General features: G+C 32.7%; 1 protein-coding gene across 2 annotated transcripts in view; it reads left to right on the forward strand.

The window, feature by feature from the left end:
* LOC149779211 (uncharacterized) overlaps window positions 1-13,403 on the forward strand; it is a 152,017-nt gene that overhangs the window by 106,700 nt on the left and 31,914 nt on the right. For both annotated transcript variants that reach the window (XR_016415587.1, XM_089939781.1), the window contains exons 16-19: window positions 2,061-2,198; window positions 2,552-2,633; window positions 4,738-4,872; window positions 12,987-13,149. Coding sequence is in view for 1 of the 2 variants with exons in the window: in XM_089939781.1 (XP_089795907.1) it covers window positions 2,061-2,198; window positions 2,552-2,633; window positions 4,738-4,872; window positions 12,987-13,149 (518 nt within the window). In the remaining variant the exon portion in view is untranslated. The remainder of the gene's footprint in view (window positions 1-2,060; window positions 2,199-2,551; window positions 2,634-4,737; window positions 4,873-12,986; window positions 13,150-13,403) is intronic.

Raw genomic sequence — 13,403 nt, forward strand, 5'->3', positions numbered from 1 at the left:
TCGTTGTACAGAGAAAAAGAAACGAAACCCGAGTACATGTATTTAATTAACAACATTTACACCATTCCGTGACATACATAAAGATAATTTTGATGGTTGTTATCCAATGCACAAAGATAACTTTGTTGTTCAGATGCAAAACAATAACTAACTTTGATTGTTGTAATCAGATGCACAAAGATAACTTTGATCATTGTAATCAGATTCACAAAGATAACTAACTTTAATTGTTGTTATCAGATGCACAAAGATAACTAACTTTGTTGTTATCAGATGCACAAAGATAACTGTTGTTATCAGATGGAAAAAGATAACTAACTTTGTAGTTATCAGATGCACAAAGATAACATTGATCATTGTTATCAGATGCAAAAAGATAATTAACTTTGATTTGTTGTTATCAGATGCAAAAAGATAACTAACTTTGTTATCAGATGCACAAAGATAACTAACTTGGATCATTGTTATCAGATGCACAAAGATAACTTTGATCATTGTTATCCAATGCACAAAGATAACTAACTTTGATTGTTGTTATCAGATGCATAAGTATAACTTTGATCATTGTTATTAGATACACAAAGATATCTAACTTTGATTGTTCTTATTAGATGCACAAAGATAATTTAACTTTGATCATTGTTATTAGATACAAAAACAACTAACTTTGATCATTGTTATTAGATGCAGAAAGATAACTAACTTTGATCATTGTTGTTAGATACACAAAGATAACTTTGATCATTGTTATCCTATGCACAAAGATAACTAACTTTGATTATTGTTATCAGATGCACAAAGATAACTTTGTGGTTATCAGATGCAAAAAAATAACTAACTTTGATTGTTGTTATCAGATGCACAAAGATAACTAACTTTGATTGTTGTTATCAGATGCACAGAGATAACTAACTTTGATTATTGTTATTAGATACACAAAGATAACTTCGATCATTGTTATCAGATGCACAAAAATAACTGATCAATGTTATCAATGCACAAAGATAACTTTGATTGTTGTTATCAGATGCAAAAAGATAACTATCTTTAATTGTTATCAGATGCAAAAAAGTAACTGTCTTTGTTGTTATTAAGATGCACAAAGATATCTTTGATCATTGTTATCAGATGCACAAAGATAACTAACTTTGATTGTTTGCTATCAGATGCACAAAGATAACTAACTTTGATCATTGTTATTAGATACACAAAGATAACTTTGATCATTGTTATCAGATGCACAAAGATAACTTTGTTATCAGATGCACAAAGATAACTTTGTTATCATATGCACAAAGATAACTTTGTTGTTATTAGATGCACAATGATAACTAACTTTGATCATTGTTATCAGATGTAAAAAGATTAATAACTTTGTTATTATCAGATGCACAAAGATAACTAACTTTGTTGTCAGATGTAAAAAGATAACTTTGATTGTTGTAATCAGATGCATAAAGGTAACTAACTTGATTGTTGTTATCAGATGCACAAAGATAACTTTGATATTGTTATTAGATACACAAAGATATCTAACTTTTGACTGTTGTTATTAGATACACAAAGATAACTTTGATCATTTTTATTAGATGTACAAAGATAACTAACTTTGATCATTGTTATCAGATACAAAGATAACTTTGAGCATTGTTATCAGACACACAAAGATAACTAACTTTGATTGTTTGCTATCAGATGCACAAAGATAACTAACTTTGATCATTGTTATTAGATACACAAAGATAACTTTCATCATTGTTATCAGATGCAAAAAGATAACTTTGATTGTTGTTATCAGATGCACAAAAAACTGTGACTATTGGTATTTGAGGTCTAGTGCAGTTATCTCTTAGTAAGTATTTGCAACCAGGTATTGACTTGAACTAGTCTTTGAGTCTTGAGAAATCAGGGGATAAAGAGAAGATGCAACAACAGGGACAGACATTTAGTAGCACTTGCAAGTGCATTTTTAGGGAATCAAACTTAGGTTCAAAAAGATAAGCTGAAGAACAGGTCACTTAACTGCAGTAATTACTGAGCAGTTTATTAAATTTTTCCAGAGGGCTGAAGAGACAGAGAATGAAGCAGCAAAGTGGCCAGATGAAACATGTAGAAATAAGTTGGCAGAAATGGCCTTAAGAATGGTCAGTTTGGATGAAACACAGAGGAAGATGGACAACTTATTGCAAGACTTAGATGTAAGTTGCTGATATGAAACAAGCATGTGCATGTGTAACATAGTCCCTCCAATTTTTTCAAATTGAAAACCTATTTAATTTGCAATAAAAACATGCTTCCTCTAGCAGCTGTACCTTATGTTTCCTTTTTATGAAATCCAAAAGAATGTCACTATACTTGATCAGTTTGTATATGTTGTGTAATATTATCCAATATTGATTTATTTTGAGCTTGTTTTGTGAGTATTCTTAAAACAATGTCTTATCATTTTACTAAGCATAATTTTTCTTTGTTCATTTTGTCATTATGTTGTTGTATCAGTATGTTTTGTTGTGGCATTTGTTAACATTGTTATTTTTTGTTATTGCCACAGGGTATGCGACTGGATTCAGGTCATCGCTATCAGAAACCAGCAAGTCAAGATAGATGTGTGTCATGCTATGTAAACCCACCAGGTGAAAATGTTTAAGTCTTACATAATAGAACATGTGGATCGAGTTACCCACCCGTACGAAATTTTCCACATAGATTGGATATGGAATCCATACGTACTTTTACAGAAATATCCATATGGACATTTCTGTTCTATAGTTGAAGCACTCTTATGGATTTCAGTGTATCCATATGGGAATGTTATGGACTCCGTATGTACTCCATATGGAAAATCTCATGGAATATGCTAATTAGTCCATGAGGTCTGTAGGTTGTCCATATGGAATAAAATTAAAATTCTAAATGGAATTTGGCAATAATCCATATGGAATATGTGAATAATCCATATGGAATTTGTGAATAATCCATATGGAATTTGGCAATACTCCATATGGAATTTGTGAATAGTCCATATGGAATTGGAAAATATACCACATGGAATTTGTAAATGGTCCATATGGAATTTGTAAATAATTCATATGGAATTTGGTAATAGTTCATCCCGTACAAAATATTGTAGACGTTTTTTTTTATGGATTCCATAAGTATTCCATACGGAATCCATGAGAAATTTCTGTACGGGCATGATCTTAGTTCTCTGCAGCTATCTTGGTGAGAGACTTAGCCTTAAGAAAACTTATGGGGTGGGTTAAGCTAGTTTTTTGCCTTTTTTGCCATTAAAATTTAATCAGAGCTATAAACTGCTTGACTTGCCAATTTGTTCTTGCATTATGGTCATGGTCACAGTGTATGGACCATTTGTTTTGTGTTATGTGTTATGCATGCCTTGGGCCACTTGTTCTTATATTGGGTTGACAGTGATGAGATAAAATCTCATATTTTATTAAGAGTTTGGACTCTTTCATAACTTGAAATTACAAGTACCACAATATGAATTTGATCAGTCAGTGAAATTTCCTATACAAGTTTGATATGGCCAAGTGAGTTTGAAATTTTTGGGCATTGGTTCTTTCAGATTTAAATTGTAATTGTTATGGATGTTGGAGATCTGAATGAAATTTACTTGTTTTGCTAATGCAGTCCTCCCTTTGTGAGATTGAAATATATAACTCAGATTATTAAAAGCTTAGGGAAATAAAATTTAGAGTTATCCATTTTCAATTATTTCATCAGTTTACTCCAATTTTGTTCTATTTTATGTGAAGAAAGTGTTGTGTATATCTATATTATGTGTATTCTTTATATAATAATAGTTTATGTAAGGATTGCTTAGTTAATGACATTTTTAATGCTAATATTGTATGATCATAGTTTGCACTTTAAAGATGAGTCATGTATAGTGCACACGATGCTTCATTCATGAGTTTCAAGGTTGAGATGTACCGTAAATGTCAGTAAACAGCACATGATCCAACAAGGATCATCAAATGGAGGTCATGCGAAAAGACAAGTGACCTATTTCTTGATTAACTAGAAGAAAGCATATGGCCTGTGTTGACTGACTGAGTATTTCCAAATGCAAGAAAAATTCATTCAGTCCTTGTATTTCAATTTCTGACTAATGCATGTTGGCTTTGTATATAAAAGAATTATTAAGCAGAATCATTCATTCCTAATAGTATTACTGGTCTTGTAATAGTTAGATGAAGGTATTGATTCATTTATTTAAGCTTTAATTGGAATTATAATGATCTAACATTTCTTTAAAGACATCTGGATTAATAACAGTATGGAATTATTGAGATTTAACTCAGTTACTTTTGAATTTATAGCTGCATTGTAATTGCTGTGAATTTATTTAAAGACATTTTGGGATTATAAAATAGTGGTCTTCTGTGTTGTTTTTACATGATTCAGTACAATACATTCAGAACACCTTTGGAACTTTTGTGGATTACTTGGAACTATTGGAATTGATAGAACTCTTGGAATTTTAGAATTCATTCACCATACTGTAATTTATTTTTAATCCTTTCGATTTTGGGCAGTAAGTTACATTTCAATCATACAAAACCTGTTGCTCTCCACTCTCTCTTTTTACATAGTTTAAGACCCTGCAATGGTCACAGAAAAATGTATTCATATGGTTATTTCCCATGAAAGTGATGGCAACTAACATTATGTGCATAAATATTGTAAAATAAAAGGTTTTGTTTCATCTTTCAGCAAAGTTATCGCTGAAGGGTGTACACTGTGTGAATATTGAAAGCCCATGCCAGTATTTCTGTCATCACTGCCTGATGACTAATGATATCAATCCACTTGTTTGCCCACAGCATGGAAAAACCAGGCCTCCATTTGGTAAATAGTGAGAATTTTCAAGCATTTATCTAGGATTTGAATTGTTATGGTATTCTGTAGTTCATACAGTTACTACAGGAAGTACAACATGTTAGCATTAGTATGTAAAGGACTGTCAAGTTTGTACAAATGATAAAAATCTGGTATCAAATACAACCACTATTACTAGCAAGGTAAAACCTTCAAATGGCTTCTTCTCAACATCACTGAACAAAATTTGACCAAACTTGACATAATGGTATGAAACCCTTCTAAATATACAGCTGATAAACATTCATAATTTTTGTAATTTATTCATCAAACATGGCTGCATTTACTAAAGATAGAAAATTTTGAAATGAGTTATTCTTAAACACAGTTGAACTTATTTTGACCAAATTTGACAGAAGGATTGTTGAATACATGGCTTTCAGTTTGTACAAGTGATGCCAGTCTGTCGTCAAATGTGGTTGCCATTTCTAAGAATAGAAAAACCTTGAAATAACTTTTAAACTGAATGTCACTAAAATTTGGCATTGTATTCTGGGATGAAGACCTTCAATGATGCCATTTGGACATCATATCATGCCACATATAATAAAAATAGAAACACATTCAAATAACTTGTTTGCAAAAACATTTGATCAAAATTAGACTCGGATTTGACTGGAAGCATCCTGGAAAAAATGCTTTTCAGATTTGTCCAAATGTTGCCAGCCAAGACATTATTTATGGGCATCATTAGATTAAAATAGAAAGACATTTTAGACCTTCTGAAAGACTGCTGAACAATTCTATTAGATTTAATTTTTTGCATGAAGACCTTTTATTTTTGTATAAAGACCATTCATATTTACATGAAAACCTTTTATATTTGCATGAAGACCTTTCATATTTGCATGAAGACCATTCATATTTGCATGAAGACCTTTCATATTTGTATGAAGACCTGTCTGGAAACCTGTAATATTTGCATGAAGATCTGTAATATTTGCATGAAGACTTGTATGAAGACCTTTCATATTTGCATGAAGACCATTCATATTTGCATGAAGACCTTTTATATTTGCATGAAGACCTTTCATATTTGCATGAAGACCTGTAATATTTGCATGAAGACCTGTAATATTTGCACAAATATGATGATCTGTTTTTAAATTTGGATGTTGGTAGTAAACATAAATGTACCTTTAAATGACTTCTCAAAAACTGCTGGAGAAAAGTTGACCATTCAAGGAAGCTTCCTTGTTTTGCAAGTTTGTATACATGGTATTAATCTTTGAACCAATATGGGTGCTATCTTTAGAAAGTAGAAATGCCTTTGAGAAAAATTAAACATGATACTAACCCAGGTTTGTTTTGATAATTGCCCTGGCATTTGGCTTTGAGGTAGACCTCAGACAAGCAAGTGATTGTCATATAAATCCAGATTTCTCTGCCAATCACCCTGGCATTTGGCTTTGAGGTAGATCTCAGACAAGCAAGTGATTGTCATATAAATCCAGATTTCTCTGCCAATCACCCTGGCATTTGGCTTTGAGGTAGGCCTCAGACAAGCAAGTGATTGTCATATAAATCCAGATTTCTCTGCCAATCACCCTGGCATTTGGCTTTGAGGTAGATCTCAGACAAGCAAGTGATTGTCATATAAATCGAGATTTCTCTGCCAATCACCCTGGCATTTGGCTTTGAGGTAGACCTCAGACAAGCAAGTGATTGTCATATAAATCGAGATTTCTCTGCCAATCACCCTGGCATTTGGCTTTGAGGTAGACCTCAGACAAGCAAGTGATTGTCATATAAATCCAGATTTCTCTGCCAATCACCCTGGCATTTGGCTTTGAGGTAGATCTCAGACAAGCAAGTGATTGTCATATAAATCAAGATTTCTCTGCCAATCACCCTGGCATTTGGCTTTGAGGTAGACCTCAGACAAGCAAGTGATTGTCATATAAATCCAGATTTCTCTGCCAATCACCCTGGCATTTGGCTTTGAGGTAGGTGTCAGTCAAGTAAGTGATTGTCATATAAATCCAGATTTCTCTGCCAATCACCCTGGCATTTGGCTTTGAGGTAGACCTCAGACAAGCAAGTGATTGTCATATAAATCCAGATTTCTCTGCCAATCACCCTGGCATTTGGCTTTGAGGTAGATCTCAGACAAGCAAGTGATTGTCATATAAATCCAGATTTCTCTGCCAATCACCCTGGCATTTGGCTTTGAGGTAGATCTCAGACAAGCAAGTGATTGTCATATAAATCGAGATTTCTCTGCCAATCACCCTGGCATTTGGCTTTGAGGTAGACCTCAGACAAGCAAGTGATTGTCATATAAATCCAGATTTCTCTGCCAATCACCCTGGCATTTGGCTTTGAGGTAGGTGTCAGTCAAGTAAGTGATGTTATGCCCACTTGCTTGGTTTTACAGTATGGAACAAATGTGGGATGAAAAACATAGTAACAATCAACCTTAGACTAGTTTATTTTTCTGGATTCTGGTATATTATTTTGCAAAATATTCTTCATTATCCTTCATTGGGATAGTGATAGAATTTGGTTAAGCCATTAATTTTGAGGAAACATAGCTTGAAATGTGATCCATGCAAGCATACAGGCATTCTTTACGTTGATAGTGCACAGTACTTCTAATTTGAGATCATAACCTCACATAATTAGGGAGAAATATCCATGACACTTATCTTATACGTATGTTATCTCCAAATTAATATTGAATTTAACCATCAGATAGGATATTTAAATACTTTGGATGTGTCCAAAGATTTGTTTTACACATCTTTTTTACTTTTTGGGACTAAGACCTTTTTGACAAATACCTAAATTGTTAACACAATTTGAGTAAAATTTACTTAGTAGGTACATTATTTTTTGTTAGGTCTATTTGTATAACACTGTAACTTGTCTTCGAAGACCACTACTATAGGAGACCACCTAAATGGATTTTTTGATTATATAGTGTTATGAGCACCAGACTTGAGAGAACATTATATTTGGGCAGAAGGTGTGGTCTTTATTAATCATATGAACATGCATATAATTGGCTAGTTTGTTTCCACTCTGCAGACCATATTTCTTGTCCATTTGTTGTAAATTTGAAATATGGGTTTATATCAACAGGATGTTGGATGAGCTCAAAAATGAGTTTGATCTATGCTTATTAATTAGGTGATTTTGTGTTTTATTAGCTGAGATTGTTGCCACTATGGAAGCCATATTTCTAATTTAATTTTGATCAAACTTGGAATATAGACTTGTGTCCTAAGGAACTTTGAATATAGACTTGTATCTTAAAGAACTTGGAATATAGACTTGTATGTTAAGGAACTTGGAATATAGACTTGTATGTTAAGGAACTTGGAATATAGGCTTTTGTCATGAGGAACATGCATTATAGACTTGTATCATAAGGAACTTGGAATATAGCATTGTGTCATAAGGAACTTGGAATATAGCATTGTGTCATAAGGAACTTGGATTAGACTTGTATTATAAGGAACTTGGAATATAGACTTGTATCGTAAGGAACTTGGATTATAGACTTGTATCATAAGGAACGTGGAATATAGACTTGTATCATAAGGAACTTGGAATATAGACTTGTATCACAAGGAACGTGGAATATAGACTTGTATCATAAGGAACTTGGATTATGGACTTGTATCATAAGGAACTTGGAATATAGACTTGTATCAAAAGGAACTTGGAATATAGACTTGTATCATAAGGAACATGGAATATAGACTTGTATCATAAGGAACATGGAATATAGACTTGTATCATAAGGAACATGGAATATAGCATTGTGTCATAAGGAACTTGGATTAGACTTGTATTATAAGGAACTTGGATTAGACTTGTATTATAAGGAAATTGGATTAGACTTGGATCATAAGGAACTTGGAATATAGACTTGTATCATAAGGAACTTGGAATATAGACTTGTATCATAAGGAACTTGGATTATAGACTTGTATCATAAGGAACGTGGACTATAGACTTGTATCATAAGGAACTTGGATTATAGACTTGTATCATAAGGAACTTGGAATACAGACTTGTATCATAAGGAACTTGGAATATAAACTTGTATCATAAGGAACTTGGAATATAGGCTTGTATCATAAGGAACTTGGATTATAGACTTGTATCATAAGGAACTTGGAATATAGACTTGTATCATAAGGAACTTGGAATATAGACTTGTATCATAAGGAACTTGGATTATAGACTTGTATCATAAGGAACTTGGATTATAGACTTGTATCATAAGGAACTTGGATTATAGACTTGTATCATAAGGAACTTGGATTATAGACTTGTATCATAAGGAACTTGGATTATAGACTTGTATCATAGGGAACCTGGAATATAGACTTGTATCATAAGGAACATGGAATATAGACTTGTTTCATAAGGAACTTGGAACATAGGCTTGTATCTTAAGGAACTTGGAATATAGGCTTGTATTATAAGGAACTTGGAATATAGATTTGTGTCTTAAAGAACATGCAGTACAGACTTGTGTCATAAGGAACTTGGAAAATAGACTTGTGTCATAAGGAACTTGGAAAATAGACTTGTGTCATAAGGAACTTGGATTAGACTTGTATCATAAGGAACTTGGAATATAGCATTGTCATAAGGAACTTGGAATATATACTTGTATCATAAGGAACTTGGATTATAGACTTGTATCATAAGGAACTTGGAATATGCAGTATAGACTTATGTCATAAGGAACTTGGAATATAGCATTGTGTCATAAGGAACTTGGATTAGACTTGTATTATAAGGAACTTGGATTAGACTTGTATTATAAGGAAATTGGATTAGACTTGGATCATAAGGAACTTGGAATATAGACTTGTATCATAAGGAACTTGGAATATAGACTTGTATCATAAGGAACTTGGATTATAGACTTGTATCATAAGGAACGTGGACTATAGACTTGTATCATAAGGAACTTGGATTATAGACTTGTATCATAAGGAACTTGGAATACAGACTTGTATCATAAGGAACTTGGAATATAAACTTGTATCATAAGGAACTTGGAATATAGGCTTGTATCATAAGGAATTTGGATTATAGGCTTGTATCATAAGGAACTTGGAATATAGACTTGTATCATAAGGAACTTGGAATATAGACTTGTATCATAAGGAACTTGGATTATAGACTTGTATCATAAGGAACTTGGATTATAGACTTGTATCATAAGGAACATGGAATATAGACTTGTTTCATAATGAACTTGGAATATAGACTTGTATCATAAGGAACGTGGACTATAGACTTGTATCATAGGGAACCTGGAATATAGACTTGTATCATAAGGAACATGGAATATAGACTTGTTTCATAAGGAACTTGGAACATAGGCTTGTATCTTAAGGAACTTGGAATATAGGCTTGTATTATAAGGAACTTGGAATATAGATTTGTGTCTTAAGGAACATGCAGTACAGACTTGTGTCATAAGGAACTTGGAAAATAGACTTGTGTCATAAGGAACTTGGATTAGACTTGTATTATCAGGAACTTGGATTATAGACTTGTATCATAAGGAACTTGGAATATAGCATTGTCATAAGGAACTTGGAATATATACTTGTATCATAAGGAACTTGGATTATAGACTTGTATCATAAGGAACTTGGAATATGCAGTATAGACTTATGTCATAAGGAACTGGGAATATAGACTTGTATCATAAGGAACTTGGATTAGACTTGTATTATAAGGAACTTGGATTATAGACTTGTATCATAAGGAACTTGGAATATAGCATTGTCATAAGGAACTTGGAATATATACTTGTATCATAAGGAACTTGGATTATAGACTTGTATCATAAGGAACTTGGAATATGCAGTATAGACTTATGTCATAAGGAACTGGGAATATAGGCTTGTATCATAAGGAACTTGGATTATAGACTTGTATCATAAGGAACATGCAGTATAGACTTATGTCATAAGGAACTTGGAAAATAGACTTATGTCATAAGGAACTTGGAAAATAGACTTGTATCATAAGGAACTTGGATTATAGACTTGTATCATAAGGAACTTGGAATATGCAGTATAGACTTATGTCTTAAGGAACTTGGAATATAGGCTTGTGTCTTAAGGAACTTGGAATATAGGCTTGTATCATAAGGAACTTGGAATATAGACTTGTATCATAAGGAACTTGGAATATAGATTTGTCTCGTAAGGAACTTGGAATATAGGCTTGTGTCTTAAGGAACTTGGAATATAGGCTTGTCTTAAGGAACTTGGAATATAGGCTTGTATCATAAGGAACTTGGAATACAGACTTGTATCATAAGGAACATGCAGTATAGACTTATGTCATAAGGAACTTGGAAAATAGACTTGTACCATAAAGAACTTGGAATATAGGCTTGTGTCTTAAGGAACTTGGAATATAGGCTTGTCTTAAGGAACTTGGAATATAGGCTTGTGTCTTAAGGAACTTGGAATATAGGCTTGTGTCTTAAGGAACTTGGAATATAGGCTTGTATCATAAGGAACTTGGAATATAGACTTGTATCTTAAGGAACTTGGAATATAGATTTGTCTCATAAGGAACTTGGAATATAGGCTTGTGTCTTAAGGAACTTGGAATATAGGCTTGTGTCTTAAGGAACTTGGAATATAGACTTGTATCATAAGGAACATGGAATATAGGCTTGTGTCTTAAGGAACTTGGAATATAGGCTTGTCTTAAGGAACTTGGAATATAGGCTTGTCTTAAGGAACTTGGAATATAGGCTTGTATCATAAGGAACTTGGAATATAGGTTTGTATCTTAAGGAACTTGGAATATAGATTTGTGTCATAAGGATCTTGGAATATAGACTTGTGTCTTAAGGAACTTGGAATATAGACTTGTGTCTTAAGGAACTTGGAATATAGACCTGTGTCCTAAGGAACTTTGAATATAGGCTTGTGTCCTAAGGAACTTTGAATATAGGCTTGTATCATAAGGAACTTGGAATATAGGCTTGCATCATAAGGAACTTGGATTATAAACTTGTGTCTTAAGGAACGTGGAATATAGACTTGTATCTGAAGGAACTTGGAATATAGACTATAGACTTGTATCACAAGGAACTTGGTATATAGACTATAGACTTGTATCACAAGGAACTTTGAATATAGAAGGAACTTGGAATATAGGCTTGTTTCTTAAGAAACTTTGAATATAGACTTGTATTGTAAGGAACTTGGAATAAAGGCTTGTTTCTTAAGGAACTTGGAATATAGACTTGTATCATAAGGAACTTGGAATATAGACTTGTGTCATAAGGAACTTGGAATATAGACTTGTATCTTAAGAAACTTGGTATATAGACTATAGAATTGTGTCATAAGGAACTTTGAATATTGACTTGTATCATAAGGAACTTGGAATATAGACTTGTCATAAGGAATTTGGAATATAGGCTTGTGTCATAAGGAACTTGGAATATAGATGTATGTCATAAGGAACTTGGAATATAGACTTGTATCTTAAGGAACTTGATAGTGAGATAACTTTAAATGACCTAGCTTGTTGCTAATAATTGAAGTTTTGGAACATGTTGACATTTTACAATATTCACTTTTTTACCACAGAGAAAGACTGATTAAGATTCAGGACAAGAGGTCTTGTACATTTTTAACACAGTAGCAAACAGAACTGTGTGAAGTAGCAAAATGTTGTGATCTGCAAGAAAAGGCCATGCTAACGAAGGCACTAGAGCGTATATCATTTGCTTTGTTAAAAAATATTTATTTTGTCCTACCTTCAGTACAAGTCCTGTAGATATGTAAGTGCTTGTACTGCTTGTCATTTTGGAAAAATGTTGGAGTTGGTTGGGGGTTTACATGGAAAAGTGTAAGAAATACTCCAGTAACATATGCTTGTTTCACTAGTTGTAATATATTGGTTGATCAAAGAGTTTCACAGGAATATATTGGAAAATAACATTATTTGGCTTCTAGATAGCAAATGCCCAGATTTATATTTACTGTGATTGATTTTATTTATATATATATATATATATATATATATATATATATATGTTTATTATCTGTGAGAATTTTTGTTTTGTTTTCATACAGGTGACCATGTGTATGGTGTCTTTGTTGCTGGCAACAATGTTGAGGGAATGCAGCAGTTTTTATCTGTTGATGAGCCTTCCAAGATTGCACAGATGTTCATAAGAGATGTTGAAAAGGTGGTCGATGTCCTTACAGCGAAACATCCTTTTGTACTGGGTGCTAGGTCTGTTACTGTTTGTGTCAGATACATTATTTATAAAATTGCTTATTAAAATTTTCATTCAAACATAGGCCTTGTAAAATAACAAGATGTCTCCCTTTCCATTTTATAAATTACCTTATAGCTTTTATATGAAAGCTAAATATGTTGTCATGTTTAAGTATGAAGTTTAGTAATAACTTGTCCCATAGTCATACAGTTTCTTTTGCGAGATACTGGGGTGTGAATTCTAAAAAATTTGGAAAAGCAAACATCTC

Source organism: Sinohyriopsis cumingii, chromosome 17, assembly GCF_028554795.1.
Source record: "Sinohyriopsis cumingii isolate HCF-2022 chromosome 17, ASM2855479v2, whole genome shotgun sequence".
NCBI classification, from domain to species: Eukaryota; Metazoa; Mollusca; class Bivalvia; order Unionida; family Unionidae; genus Sinohyriopsis; species Sinohyriopsis cumingii.